General features: G+C 47.1%; 1 protein-coding gene across 1 annotated transcript in view; it reads left to right on the top strand.

The window, feature by feature from the left end:
- The first annotated feature begins 579 nt into the window (after positions 1–579).
- Positions 580–16,364, top strand: part of FAH (fumarylacetoacetate hydrolase) — an 83,321-nt gene continuing 67,536 nt past the window's right edge. The window contains exon 1 of the mRNA XM_082256041.1: positions 580–731. Coding sequence (XP_082112167.1) covers positions 651–731 — 81 coding nt within the window. The 5' untranslated portion in view covers positions 580–650. The remainder of the gene's footprint in view (positions 732–16,364) is intronic.

Genomic DNA, 16,364 nt, shown 5'->3' with positions numbered 1-16,364 from the left:
ATAATAATAATTATATATAATGTTTGGGGGTTCTAAGTAATTTTTACTTGTAAACAACAAGTGTCAGAAAAAGGCCCGGTCCTTAAGTGGTTAAAAGCCCAATTTAGGTGCGGTTAGAATTAACCTCTTCCTTTCTGGTTTCTCCTGTGTCGCCATAGGGCTGATTTCTCCCCAATCATTCGGACTCACATCTGTTACCATAAGACACAAATGAGTAGAATTTCACCCTTTGGGATAACATTCACTCAGTAGCTCGCAGGACTTTCATTTTATACATAAAAAACAAGTGCAATGCGTGAAAATTCCCGCCGTGCGATGACGGAGGGGTTTTGGGGTGACCGATCCCTAAAGAAACATTTATTGGTTTGATAGATAATATTTAAAATTCTAAAAGTGATATTTCTCCAGAATCCGCAGCCGGGTCTCTCCTCTGAATTTGGGGAAGGATTGGACTTCGCTCCCAGGAATGGGCTGAGTCACGGCTTCCTCTGGTTTGGATTAGTGGAATGGGAGGGTGGAGGAGCTGCGCTCACCAGGATTGGACGGCGAGGAGGAAGCAGACGCTTTGATCTGACATCTGGAGTGAAATGTTTGGAAATCACAGAAGGTTTTGGAGTCTTTGGTGACAGTCGACTGTCTCTGTGTCAGCCATGTCCTTCATCCCTGTACCAAGCGACTGCGACTTTCCCATCCAGAATTTACCGTACGGAATATTCTCCACCGAAGATGAGGTCAGTGCTTTATAAATGTCATTGCTTGTCATTTGTAACAATGTGGCCGCTTTTCTGAAACTATTTGTTTGAGTGCCGGTTCACACTGGTGCGATGCGGGAAAACCCTGCAAATCAGTGCCGGTTCCTGCATCGCACCAGAATCGCACAGTGGTTCCCACTTTCTGGCACTACTTGTTTGAGCGCTGGTTCACTCTGGTGTGATGACAGACATTGCAAGTGATTCAGGCTACGTTTCCACTATTGCGGCTACAAAGTCGCGCTACTTGTTTGCGGCTACTACTGGGGACTTCAGTGCGACTTCTTTCTATAAGGGACAAGTCGCACTGAAGTCGCCCAAAAAGTAGTGCAAAAACCTTTTAACAAGTCGCTGTGACTCAAGTCGCAGCAGTTAGAATGGGCCTAATTGAGAATAATGGGTTTTGACTTGTTGTGCGACTTGACATGTGTCAAGTCGCACTACAAGTCGCAATAGTGGAAACGGAGTCTTACACCACATTTCTGTGCAGATCACATGCAATGATCACACTGAGATCTGCTGCAATTCGCTAGGGGTGTCCAAAGTAAAGTTAATGACGCCCCCAGATCAGTTCCCATATAGCAGTGCAAACTGTCAGTTCGGACAGCATAGGTGAGAACATCCATGCGATCCGATTCTGGTGCGGACCAAAAAAAGGGTCCTGTGTGACTTTGGTACGAATGCGATGCGAATTCATACAATCTATATGGCTGAATTTGCAACGCACAGACATCGCATGTGATTTGCAAATCAGTGCCGGTTCCCGCATCGCGCCAGAATCGCACAGTGGTTCACACTTTCTGGCACTATTTGTTTGAGTGCCAATTCACACTGGTGTGATGACAGACATCGCATGCGATTCGCACCACATTTCTGTGCAGGTCACATGCGATGATCACACTGAGATCAATTCGCTGGGGGTGTCCAATTTAAAGTTAATGACGCCCCCAGATTGGATCGCAGTGCAAACTGTCAGTTCGGACAGGAATCGGACCGCATACGTGTGAACACCCATGCGTTCCGATTCTGGTGTGGACCAAAAAAAGGGTCCTGTGCGACTTTGGTCCGAATGCAATACGAATTCAGCCATACAATCTATATGGCTGAATTCGCAACGCACAGACATCGCATGTGATTTGCAAATCAGTGCCGGTTCCTGCATCGCACCAGAATCGCACAGTGGTTCACACTTTCTGGCACTATTTGTTTGAGTGCCAATTCACACTGGTGTGATGACAGACATCGCATGCGATTCGCACCACATTTCTGTGCAGGTCACATGCGATGATCACACTGAGATCAATTCGCTGGGGGTGTCCAATTTAAAGTTAATGACGCCCCCAGATTGGATCGCAGTGCAAACTGTCAGTTCGGACAGGAATCGGACCGCATACGTGTGAACACCCATGCGTTCCGATTCTGGTGTGGACCAAAAAAAGGGTCCTGTGCGACTTTGGTCCGAATGCAATACGAATTCAGCCATACAATCTATATGGCTGAATTCGCAACGCACAGACATCGCATGTGACTTGCAAATCAGTGCCGGTTCCCGCATCGCACTAGAATCGCACAGTGGTTCACACTTTCTGGCACTATTTGTTTGAGTGCCGGTTCACACTGGTGTGATGACAGACATCGCATGTGATTTGCACCGCATTTGTGTGTAGATCACATGCGATGATCACACTGAGAGCTGCAAATCGCTGAGGGTGTCCAATGTAAAGTTAATGTAAAGGTGTGAACATCCATGCGATCCGATTCTGGTGTGGACCAAAAAAAGGGTCCTATGCGACTTTGGTCTGAATGCAATGAATTCGCAACGCACAGACATCGCATGTGATTTGCAGAGCCATGCGCTGTGAATCGCATGCGATGTCTGACTTTGCATATGTGTGAACCGGCACTTAGACCCCATTCACACTGGTGAGATGCGGGAAACTCTGCAAATCAGTGCTGGTTCCTGCATCGCACCAGAATCGCACAGTGGTTCACCCTTTCTGGTACTATTTGTTTGAGCGCCGGTTCACACTACTATGATGACAGACATCGCATGAGATTCGCACCACATTTCTGTGCAGGTCACATGCGATGATCACACTGTGATCTGCAAATCGCTGGGGGGTGTCCAATGTAGAGTTAATGACGCCCCCAGATTGTTTCGCAGATCGCAGTGCGAACTGTGAAATGGTGCAGGAATCGGATTGCATAGGTGTGAACAAAATGAATGGCTGAAATCGCATCGCATTCGCACCAAAATGGTGTAGGACCCTTTGGTTTGCACTGGAATCGCATCACACTGGTGTTCACATCTATGCGATCCGATTACTGAACCATTTCACAGTTCGCACTGCGATCTGCAAACCAATCTGGGGGTGTCATTAACTTTACATTGGACACCCCCAGCGATTCGCAGATCTCAGTGTGATCATCGCATGTGACCTGCACAGAAATGCGGTGCAAATCTCATGCGATGTCTGTCATCATAGTAGTGTGAACCGGCGCTCAAACAAATAGTACCAGAAAGGGTGAACCACTGTGCGATTCTGGTGCGATGCAGGAACCGGCACTGATTTGTAGGGTTTCCCGCATGGGGCCTAAGTGTCGGTTCACACATATGTGATGTCCGACATCGCATATGATTCGCAGCGCACTGCTCTGCAAATCACATGCGATGTCTGTGCGATGCAAATTCAGCCATACAGATTGTACAGATTGTATGGCTGACATTTGCATCGCATTCGGACCAAGTCACACAGGACCCTTTTTTTTTTTTTTTTTGGTCCGCACCAGAATTGGATTGCATGGATGTTCACACTTATGCGATCCGATTCATGTCCGAACTGACAGTTCGCACTGCGATATGCAAAGTGATCTGGGGGTTTTGTTAACTTTGTATTGACACCCCCCCAGTGATTCGCATATGGTAGTGTGAACTCCCTCCGAGTCGGGTGCGATGCGGGAACACGCAGTGGATTCGCAGGGTTCCCACATTGCATATATATGAACCGGCAGGCCCCTCTCACATGGGGCGGATCCGCTCGGCGGACCCCGCTAGTTTAGGGGGGGACGATTCGTTGATCCCCCACTGAGCAGGCGGATGACAGCTCCGTCTCCGCTCACTGTGCAGAGATGGACCTATCAGAGCCCTGCTCTCCTCTATGGGGAGATCGGATGAAAAGGACAGCATGTCCGTTTTCATCCGATGCGACCCGCTGGACGAATGGCGAACGCATTGCAATTAAACGGATCTTTTCGGATGGGATGACAGTGGACACATCTCAGGTGGCATCCGCCTCTCCATAGAGGAGAATGGGTGGCCCGATCTGGTCTGCCTGAAAAAATGGACAGGTGGACGTCATCGGTCCAATCGTATGAAAGGGGCCGAAAAGTAAAAATCTGTATTTTTTTTGCTAGTAAATGACTAATGCTGGCCACACACTATATGAAAAAACGTTAGATAATCTGTCATTGGGACAGCTGGTTCATTTTTCGGCCAGTTAATGGGCACAAATCCGTAATCTGTTGTGACGTTTTTGACCCAAAAAAACGAAAGTACAAGTTTGGAAAATTTCTGCCGAACAAACGATAAATTGAACGGTTGATGTATTTCTCATCCAAACTGTTTGCACCGCATATATGTGACAAAATGAACAAAAAAATGATTTATTTATGTCCTTTTGAACGATTTATCGATCAATATTCGGTCATTACATGATGGCAAAAACCTTTGCTCTTACGGCCGGCTTCCTTATTTGAAAATGAGTTTGAACGATTTTTCGTATGATGTATGGCCAGCATTAGAACCCCCAAACAATATATATATATATATACACACAGTATCTGACAAAAGTAAGTACACCCCTCACATTTTTGTAAATATTTTATTCTATCTTTTCATGTGACAACACTGAAGAAATGACACTTTGCTACAATGTAAAGTAGTGAGTGTACAGCTTGTATAACAGTGTAAATTTACTGTCCCCTCAAAATAACTCAACACACAGCCATTAATGTCTAAACCGCTGGCAACAAAAGTGAGTACACCCCTAAGTGACAATGTCCAAATTGGGCCCAAAGCAGTGGCGGCTGGTGAAGTTTTAAAATGGTGGGACGCAAGACCCCGCCCTTCCATTTTGACCCCTCCCATTTCTCAGAAGCCCCACCCCTTATATACTCCACCCATTTTGTCCCCTGTATTTTGCTTGCGTGAACAAATTCTCCCAATATATCACATATTAAGGGGTCCATCAGTACTAGTATATCCCATAATAGGGAACAGGGGCCCTATTATGGGATATACCATGAGAGACACCCTATTATGGGATACACTGACTGAGAGTGGTAAAAACCCCCCAGTACCGACCCCCCCCCCCCAGCACAAACCCCTCAAACACAAACCCCACAGTACAGGCCCCCTTTCAATGCAAAGACCAGCGTACATGCCCCCTTTCAATGCAGGGACCAGGGTACATGGTGCCCCCAATGTAGTGACCGGCGTGCGTGCCCCCAATGTAGTGACCAGCATACATGCCCCCCAATGCAGTGACCGGCGTGCGTGCCCCCAATGCAGTGACCAGCATACATGCCCCCAATGCAGAGATCAGAGTGCGTGCCCCCAATGTAGTGACCAGCATGCGTGGTGCCCCCAATGCAGAGATCAGCGTGCGTGCCCCCTTCATAGCACCAGGACAACTGACTGACAGGACAGTGTGCGGGCCGGGCCCCCCCCATGAGGCATCATTCCCTTACCGTTACCGGGCAGCCTTCAGGTAGAGGTAGGGACGGTCACTCACTCACACTCGACTTCTTCTGCGGACTTCTGATCCGACTGACTTCTTCTTCCGATCCGACTCGACTTCTTCTGCGGACTTCCGATCCGACTCCGTCGTCTCGCCTCAGTCAGCTCAGTCCCAACCTCAAGTCACGTGGGCGTGGCTCTCGCTCTCATGTCCTCTCTCTCTCTCTCTCTCTCTCTCTCTGCAGCGGGCGGGAACAGAAGGTGATCGTGATCATGGTGGTCATGGTACATGCATGTCACAGGTCATGGTAAGGGCATGTCATAGGTCAGGTCATGTCATATGTCACAGGTCATGTCATATGTCACAGGTCAGGTCATGTCACAGGACAGGTCAGGTCACAGGTCATGGCATCGCGCTGCAGCGGCTTCAATCACTTATCTGCTCTCCTGGGCTGCCTGCGAGACGTCCACGGCGCTTCTCCTCTCCTCGAGTCCTCTTCTTCTGACGGCGGCGGGATTCCGGGAACCGGTTTGGCGGGAAGGTGACGGTCCGGAGATCGGGCGGTGAGTGAGACCGTCCACGGCGCTGCTCCTCTCCTCCTCGAGAGTCCTCTTCTGTCTTCTCTGATGGCGGCGGGCTCTCTGGCAGTGGCAGATATTTCTTCAGATCCGTCTGTGACGTCAGCAGGGTCAGGAATCAGATGTCCTGAATGATGATTGGTCCAGGCTGGAGACTGGACCAATCACAGCCTGGATATCACGAAAGTGGGAGTGTCCTAGCGCTATGATTTGCGCCCAGGTGACGCCCCAGAAGGCAGCGAATCGGCGCCTCTGCGGGGTCGAAAAAACCCCACCCCCCCATAGCCACCACTAAGTCCGGCGACCTGGATTACTTTTTTTTTCTTTCCTTTTTTTTTTTTGGGGGGGCGGTGCCCCCGCGCCCCCGCGGCCCCTATGCACAGGCCGCCACTGGCCCAAAGTGTCAATATTTTGCGTGACCACCATTATTTTCCAGCACTGCCTTAACCCTCTTGGGCATGGAGTTCACCAGAGCTTCACAGGTTGCCACTGGAGTCCTCTTCCCCCTCCTCCATGATGACATCACAGAGCTGGTGGATGTTAGAGACCTTGCGCTCCTCCACCTTCCATTTGAGGATGCCCCACACAGTGCCGGGACAAGGTCATCCAATGCTTAGTTCAAGGATGCCAAACTGTGTCCCCCCCCCCTTCCCTTAGGATTAGGGTCAAGGTGCCCCCCCCCATTTACTGCAATAAACCAATGCACCCAGGGCAACCTCCCCTTCTGCCCACCCCTTGCCCTGGCCCCACGGATGCTCAATAGGGTTTAGGTCTGGAGACATGCTTGGCCAGTCCATCACCTTTACCCTCAGCTTCTTTAGCAAGGCAGTGGTCGTCTTGGAGGTGTGTTTGAAGACGTTATCATGTTGGAATACTGCCCTGCGGCCCAGTCTCTGAAGGGAGGGGATCATGCTCTGCTTCAGTATGTCACAGTACATGTTGGCATTCATGGTTCCCTCAATGAACTGTAGCTCCCCAGTGCCGGCAGCGAGAGCTGCAGTTAGAAATCACGGGGCCCGGTACAGCCTACCTACCCCCCAAATTTTTTTAAGACAATATTTTCACTAAGAATACACTGAAATCATTGTTAGCAGACACAAACATAACAGAGAACTTGTGTGAATTAGCTCTTTTATAATAGTTTTTTACATTTTAAAAAAACATTTTTACAATTATTTTAAATTTTTTAAAATTACTCATTACAATGTTTAATTCTTTTTTTTTATTACAATTTATTTCTTTACAGGACAGGGAAGCCCACGGCGCTGTGGGGGTGGCACAGTGAAAAGGGGGCACACGGCGAACGGGGGGTCCAAAAGGAGGCAGAACAGAGGAGCGATGCCCTGTGTCTGTGTCACTCCCCACAGCAGCTGAAAGCTGGCAGGAGGGGGAGAAACTGGTTTTCAGCTGCTGCAGAGAGCCGCACAGGGCTTCCTTCTGTTATTGCCCCTCCGCTTGACCACACTGATTCTCTGTACTGTTGGGAGGACTGGTGGTCCCCCCCCCCTATCAGCGGCCCTGCCAGCAGCACTCATGACCCCCCCCCCCCCCTCCCCTTCAACCTCTGCAGAAATGCTGGCAGTACTCACACATCTATTTCCCAAAGACAACCTCTGGGTATGATGCTGAGCACGTGCACTCAACTTCTTTGGTCAACCATTGCGAGGCCTGTTCTGAGTGGAACCTGTCCTGCCATGAGGTGCCATGTTGAACTTCCAGTGTATGAGAGAGTGAGAACACCAAATTCAACCCTCTTCCTCCTTCTCCTCTTCTCCCCCCCCCCCCCCGCATAAAGGGGACCTTGTGAGGAAAGAAAGTCCTCCTCTTCCTCCCGCTGTTCTGCCTCATGCCCTGTCCATGATTCCACAAAGCGTGTGCTCCAGCAGGAAGACTAGAAGTACAGTGTCACTGATGCATGCATCGTCCTGGCTCCCCATCCTTGTGGCCTCCTCAAATGGTGACCGGACAGTGCATGCATCCTTTATCAGCAGCCACTGGTGTGGCAAAAAGAAGCCAAGCTCCCCTGACCCTGTCCTTGTGCAATACTCACACAGGTACTCATTGATGACCCTCTGCTGCGAATGCAGCCACTACAGCATTGCCAATGTTGAGTTCCACCTAGTGGGCATGTCACAAATGAGGCGGTTGGTAGGAAGGTTGAATTCCTGTTGAATGTCAGCCAGCCGAGCACTGGCACTGTATGACTGCCAGAAATGGTCACAGACTTTTCCGACCAGCCTCAGAAGATCTTGTAAGCCCGGGTACCTGTTTAAGAAATGCTGCACCACCTAATTCAGGACGTGTGACGAGCATGGAACGTGTCATGTGTCCCTGTCGGAGGGCGGAGAGAAGGTTGGTGCCATTGTCGCATACAACCATTCCTGGCTCAAGCTGTTGTGACGTCAACCACTCTCAGAGCTGACAGAATCTCTGCTCCAGTGTGGCTCCTGTCCCAAACAGACCAACTGAAGAACTGCATGAAATCTTTTAGCCTGACTGCTTGCGTAGCCCCTTGAACACTTAGGGAGCACTGCTGGCTTCAGAGGACAATTCAGCAGAAGAGCACATGGAAGAAGAAGAGGAGGGGGTGGAGCAGACAGATGTGGAAGAATCACCACCAGCTTTTTGTAGGTGATGTGGCAGAACAAGCTCCAGCACTGAACCCTGTCCTTCATCCTTCCCAGCTGCCAGCAGAGTAACCCAGTGCGTCGTGAAGGAAATGTAACGTCCCTGTCCATGCCTGCTGGACCAAGAGTCAGCAGTAATGTGAACCGTCCTGCTGACCGCTCTGTCCAAGGAAGCTAAAACACTACCTTCCACATGATAGTACAGAGCTGGAATGGCCTTGCGTGAAAATTAAATTTCTTTTTGGAACCTGCCACTGTGGTACAGCACATTCCACAAATTCAGAAAAGAGAGCTGAGTCTACCAGATGAAAAAGCAGCAATTGTAGTGCTAGCAATTTGGCCAAGAGAGCATTTAGACGCCAAACGTGTGGATGGCTGGGACCGTTTTTCTTTTTTTTTTTTTTTTTTTTTTTTTTAACGGTTCAGCAACTGGGGTAGCGAAATTTTGCCTGCTGCTCAAATCAACAGGTGGTGTACTGCTAGCAGATTGGGTGCAAGTCTCTGTGACACCCATCATCCCTCTCAATGCTGGTGTTTGAGAGGACTTGAGGTATAGTAGGGTTAGAGATCGCAGATGAGGAGCAAGGAGAAGTCTGCATTTTATTTCAGGTGCTGTTGCCAACGGACTGCATAGCAGGTCGTCCTATGTCTTTTCAAGCATGTGGTGCCCAAGCGGCTGCTGTTCTGGCCATGATCTGCTCCAGACAGATGTTGCAAACAAAACACTGTGGTCTGCTGCGATGCGATTTGAGGCATATATTTTGTATGGCTAAGATTGCATTACATTTGCACCAAAATGTTTTGGGACCCTTTTTTATCCACACCTAATCGCAGTGCATGGGTGTGAACATCCATGCAATGCAATTCTGGCAAGCGCACTGCATTTTGCAATCTGGAGACATAGGAGAATATGCTGGGGGAGACATGGGAGACATAGGAGAACATGCCGGGGAGACATAGTAGAACATGCCGGGGAGACATAGGAGGACATGCCGGGGAGACATAGGAGGACATGCCGGGGAGACATAGGAGGACATGCCGGGGAGACATAGGAGGACATGCCGGGGAGACATAGGAGGACATGCCGGGGAGACATAGGAGAACATGCCGGGGAGACATAGGAGAACATGCCGGGGAGACATAGGAGAACATGCCGGGGAGACATAGGAGAACATGCCGGGGAGACATAGGAGAACATGCCGGGGAGACATAGGAGAACATGCCGGGGAGACATAGGAGAACATGCAGAGGGAGACATAGGAGAACATGCAGAGGGAGACATAGGAGAACATGCCGGGGAGACATAGGAGAACATGCCGGGGAGACATAGGAGAACATGCTGGGGAGACATAGGAGAACATGCTGGGGAGACATAGGAGAACATGCCGGGGAGACATAGGAGAACATGCTCTCTCCAGGCTGTTATCAGCAGTTTTTGGCAGGGTGTTTTCTGGCTGTAAACAAAAACTAGTGGGTTTTGAGTGGCGTTTTTCAGCTGTAAAAACGCTCTACCGTCAATAAACGCCAAAAAAACGCTGCCAACTTTTTTATTCTATTGCTTTTTTGTGGGTTGTGTTTGGAGGTGTCGTTGATGGAACATAGCCTGGGGTCACACTGGTGCATGCTGAACACTGCATGTGATTTGCATTAAAAACACACCGCATTCCTGTGCACATCACATGTGATTTCTGTGCGATGCGATTTGAGCCATATATTTTGTATGGCTCAAATTGCATCACATTTGCACTAAAATGTTGTAGGATCCGTTTTTCTCCACACCTAATTGCATCGCATGGGTGTGAACACTCATGCGATGCAATTCTGGCAAGCATTGCATTGTTGGAAAGTCTGAGTTACTAAAATAGCAGAGCGGTGATTTTTTGTTTTGGTAAAAACATCAAAAAACGCCAATGCAAAAAAGCTGAAAAACTCACTACAAAGCTACTGGCGTTTTATAACGTCCCGTGTGCACAGGGCCGATCCTAGGGTAACAGACACCTGGGTGCAGAAATATCTATGGTGCCCCCATGTGGGCGTGGTCATCTTATTACTAACTCCTCCCCTTTTCATAATGGGACCTAGAGGGGGGTCTCTCCAAGGAACACAGAGAGTCTTGTTAGAAAGAGCCCCCACCAGGCCCCGTTAGAGACTACGATGGGGTTGTATCATGGGACCTGGAGGGGGGTCTCTCGAACAGAGGTCATCTCTGTGTGCATTTTGAAGTCTATGTTAGAAAGACCCCCCACCAGGCCCCATTAGAGACTACAACAAAGTCTAATGGGACCTGGAGGGGGGTTTATCTTACAGAGGCCCTCTCTGTGCCTATTGGAGAGTCTCTGATAAGAAAGAGTCCCCTCCAGCCCCCATGAGAGACTACATTAGAGTGTTACTGAACAATAGAAAAATAAACAATATTATATTAATTAATAGCACTTTGATGCCCAGGCCCAAGAATAGAAGACTTCACTTACCTTAAATAATGGGTCCTGGGGCCTGGCTGCTGGTCCTGGGGTCTGGCTGCTGGTCCTCCTGATTCCTAGCTGCTAGTCCTGGTTTTTGGGGCTGAGCTGCTGGTCCTGGGGTCTGGCTGCTGGTCCTGGGGTCTGGCTCCTCTGGTGTGCCGGTCTCTGTAGTATGCTGGGCTGTGGTGCCAATCTCTGTGGTATGCGGGGCTCTGTGGTGCTGGGCTCCTGTGTGATATCCCGGCGGGGCTGTGGCTGTCACTGTGAGATGGCGCCTCTATTTCCTCCATAGTCCCGGCTCACAGGCGGAATGATATCAAATGCACTCCGCCTGTGAGAGGAGGAGCTGTACAGAGAAAGCAAGCAGCTGCAGTAGAGAGCAAAGCCGCTGCTTCCTCTGTATGGGTCCTCCTCTCGCAGGCATTTGATATCACTCCGCCTGTGAGCCGGACCTACAAAGGATGTAGCGGCTCCGTTCTCTCACTGCAGCTGTGTGAGAGACTCCCGCGACTTGCGGGAAATTTTTAGGGTTATGTGCGCCCCCCCCCCTCACGCAGCGCCTGGGCGTGGTGCATCCTGCCCAGGATCGACCCTGCGTGTGCAAGAGGCCTTATACCAGGGGTGGGGAACCTTTTTTCTGCCAAGGGCCATTTGAGTATTTATAAAATCATTTGGGGGCCGTACAAAATTATCAGCTTAAAAATGTGCCTGTTATATTTGGTCAAACATTTAATTAACTCACCCCTAATGTGATGACTGCAACTCCTTCTCTTTGGTGAGGTGTGTGATTTTAGCTGGTATTGATGATGTTGCTACTGGCAACTGTTTTCCAGGTTTGCGTTGGTCAGTCTGCAGCGCAGTGGACTCTTTGTGGTAGTAAGATTTGAAAAGAACTGCTGGCTGGTACTGCTGGCTGGTACTGCTGGCTTGTACTGTGCTGTGGGTACTGCTGGCTGGTACTGCTGCTCAGGCTGGTACTGCTGGCTCAGGCTGGTACTGCTGGCTCAGGCTGGTACTGTGCTGTAGGTACTGCTGGCTCAGGCTGGTACTGTGCTGTAGGTACTGCTGGTACTACTGGCTGGTACTGCTGGCTCAGGCTGGTACTGCTGGCTCAGGCTGGTACTGTGCTGTAGGTACTGCTGGCTGGTACTGTTGTGGGTACTGCTGGCTCTGGCTGGTACTGCTGTGGGTACTGCTGGCTCTGGCTGGTACTGCTGTGTGTGCTGCTGGTGGGAAATGCTGGCTAGGAGAAGTGTAGCGGCGCCGCACTGGAGGAAGAGACAATGTTTCCTGTATTGGTCACAGGTGGAGTGCATTTGATATTACTCGCCTGTGAGTCACTCAGCGTGTCAGAACAGAGCTGGAACTATACAGGAAGCACACAGAGTCAGCTGCACGGGGGGCTGGACCAGATGAACTTGAGGTTCCCCACCCCTGCCTTATACTATAATAATAAAAATGGAATCTTGTAATTCAGGATATAAGGTGAGGTTTACTGGTAAAATAAGTGTGAAATTGTAGATTTGCATGGGTGTAAGAAGACGTTCCCTGCCGCCTTCGTGTTCTATCGCATTAGGATACCCTAATTTTGTAACACCGTATCCTTTATTTAACCACTTACCGACCGCTTGCCGTCGATTTACGTCGCTATTTTGATGCTAAATACCGGGCTATGGCAGCAGATGGCTGCCAAAACCCTGGTCTTTTTAAAAATGGCGGGAACGCTCAACTTTCACATAAGGGTGGTCTCAGCGGTGGATTCGCGGTGGGATCCTCCTTACAGTGCGGCGGAAGAGGTGCCCCCTCCCGCCGCGTCCCGTCCGCTTTCCCAAAGATGGCCCCCACTCCACTCTATGGTCTTGGAGGACCGGAGCGACGGAAAACGCCGTTGCCTAGCAACCGGTTTAAAGGGCCAATTTTTTTTTTTTTTTTATTTCTTTTTTTTTTTTCTCAACTTTTTTTTTTTTTTTTCCTTTTTTAGTGTAGATGTAAGGTCTTTTTGATCCCAGATCTCACAATAAAGAGGACCTGTCATGCCTCTTGTAATAAAAATGATCACATATTATTATTATTTTTTTTTTTTTTAAATGGTGTAAAAATAAAAAATAAATGGGACAAAAAAAAAATGTAAGCGCCCTGTCCCCGTTAGCTCGCGCACAGAAGCAAAGGCATATGGTAGTCTTACACACATATGTAAACAGTGTTCAAACCACACATGTGAGGCATCCTCGCGATCGTTAGAGCGAGAGCAATAATTAGACCTCCTCTGTAACTCTAAGCTGGTAACCTGTAGACATTTTTAAAATATCGTGAATAAAATAATATAAATATGTGCTGCGCAAACTTGTGTAGCTTATATTCATAATAAATTGATTTAAACAGATAATGAATTTGTAGTGAAAAATTTGTATCACTCTGTGTAGAAGAGAAGAAAAAAAAAAAAAATATATATATATATATAATATAATGTATGTGTTTGTGTTTGGCAAGTTCTAAGTAGTTTTCTAGCACCAAAAACTGATTTTAGCTTGTAAACACCAAGTGTCAAAAAATAGGCCCGGTCTTAAAGTGGTTAAAACAAAATTTGTTTCTATATGTTAATAAAATTTATATTTTTATACCTTCTGGTCTTATATTATATATTTAGTACCCTAAAAAGTCCTGACCCAATATAATTGGAGATACGGCTGAATATTCAGCATTTTCTCCCCCCTTCCTTTTGTCTAATTGATTATGGGATGTGGGTACCGATATTCTAATCCAACCCCTTGGGCTCTTTCTTTAATTCACATTAGGAAACCCATTAAAATGCATAACGGCCATGTTGGAATGCATGGCGCATGCACAGTAAGCATTTTTCACAGAGCACGTCACTTCGGTTACATTTCCTGATGGGTAGCGGTATTCTGGCAGGACACCAGCCATGTAGGAAAATACCGGGGTTATGGCAGCTATCTGCTATCTGCTGCCATAACCCCCGGTATTTAACATCAAAGTAGCGACATAAATACACGGTGGGAGGTCCAGAAGTGGTTATAAATATGAGCTTCAGATGTCACCATACTAATATTATAGAAGCCCAGAAAGTGCTGAGCTCACCAGAGTCGGAGAAGGGGACATACTAAAACATTTAATGTGAAAATGGCTTAATGTAGCTTAATGTGTAATAAAGTGCCTAAACCATAACCAATTGCCCTGAAACTTTGCACAGACTAAGTTTTTAACTTTCCTAATATATCCTAGAAGTTTCATGTAGTTTGGTCTTCCAGGAGGCAAACAAGGGACATTAAGCTTGTTTTTTGGGGAGCTTAATGTGGCTTAACGTACAAAAAAGAGCTTAGATGTTAACCAATTTCCCCCAAACTTCACACAATAGAAGACTCTATTGACGCTAAGATAGTCTGAAAATTTTAGCTCATTTGGTAAATCACACCAAAAGTTATTCACATTAAGCTATTTTTTTACAATACTAAAACGTTTAATGTCCACGGCTTAATGTAAAAAGAGCTTAACGTACCAAATTGTGCCTAAACGTCAACCAATTGTCCTGAAACTTTGCACAGCCCAAGTTCTGCACTTCCCAAAGCTATCCTGAAGGTTTCATCGATTTTGGTCTCCCACGTGGAAAACTGGGGACATTAAGCTCTTTTTTTTGGGGAGCTTAATGTGGCTTAACGTACAAAAAAGAGCTTAGATGTGAACCAATTTCCCCCAAACTTGGCACAAAAGAAGAGTCTATCGATTCCAACATATTCTGAAAATTTCAGATCATTTGGTAAATCACACCAAAAGTTATTCACATTAAGCTCTATTTTGCAATGATAAAAACGCATAGCTTAATGTGAAAAGAGCTTAACGTACCAAAATGTGCCTAAACCTCAACCAATTGTCTTGAAACTTTGCACAGCCCAAGTTCTGCACTTCCCAAAGCTATCCTGGAGGTTTCATCTATTTTGGTCTCCCACACTGAAAACTGGGGACATTAAGCTCTTTTATTGGGGCGCTTAATGTGGCTTAACGTACAAAAAAGAGCCTAGATGTGAACCAATTTCCCCCAAACTTGGCACAATAGAAGAGTCTATCTATTCCAACATATTCTGAAAATTTCAGATCATTTGGTAAATCGCACCAAAAGTTATTCACATTAAGCTCTATTTTGCAATGATAAAAACGCATAGCTTAATGTGAAAAGAGCTTAACGTACCAAAATGTGCCTAAACCTCAACCAATTGTCTTGAAACTTTGCACAGCCCAAGTTCTTCACTTCCCAAAGCTATCCTGGAGGTTTCATCGATTTTGGTCTCCCACGTGGAAAACTGGGGACATTAAGCTCTTTTTTTGGGGAGCTTAATGTGGCTTAACGTACAAAAAAGAGCCTAGATGTGAACCAATTTCCCCCAAACTTGGCACAATAGAAGAGTCTGTCTATTCCAACATATTCTAAAAATTTCAGATCATTTGGTAAATCACACCAAAAGTTATTCACATTAAGCTCTATTTTGCAATGATAAAAACGCATAGCTTAATGTGAAAAGAGCTTAACGTACCAAAATGTGCCTAAACCTCAACCAATTGTCTTGAAACTTTGCACAGCCCAAGTTCTGCACTTCCCAAAGCTATCCTGGAGGTTTCATCGATTTTGGTCTCCCACACTGAAAACTGGGGACATTAAGCTCTTTTTTTGGGGCGCTTAATGTGGCTTAACGTACAAAAAAGAGCCTAGATGTGAACCAATTTCCCTCAAACTTGGCACAATAGAAGAGTCTGTCTATTCCAACATATTCTGAAAATTTCAGATCATTTGGTAAATCACACCAAAAGTTATTCACATTAAGCTCTATTTTGCAATGATAAAAACGCATAGCTTAATGTGAAAAGAGCTTAACGTACCAAAATGTGCCTAAACCTCAACCAATTGTCTTGAAACTTTGCACAGCCCAAGTTCTGCACTTCCCAAAGCTATCCTGGAGGTTTCATCTATTTTGGTCTCCCACACTGAAAACTGGGGACATTAAGCTCTTTTATTGGGGCGCTTAATGTGGCTTAACGTACAAAAAAGAGCCTAGATGTGAACCAATTTCCCCCAAACTTGGCACAATAGAAGAGTCTATCTATTCCAACATATTCTGAAAATTTCAGATCATTTGGTAAATCGCACCAAAAGTTATTCACATTAAGCTCTATTTTGCAATGATAAAAACGCATAGCT

The sequence above is a fragment of the Pelophylax lessonae genome, assembly GCF_965119305.1.
Source record: "Pelophylax lessonae genome assembly, chromosome: 4".
NCBI classification, from domain to species: domain Eukaryota; kingdom Metazoa; phylum Chordata; class Amphibia; order Anura; family Ranidae; genus Pelophylax; species Pelophylax lessonae.
This window is presented reverse-complemented; position numbering and strand designations above follow the sequence as displayed.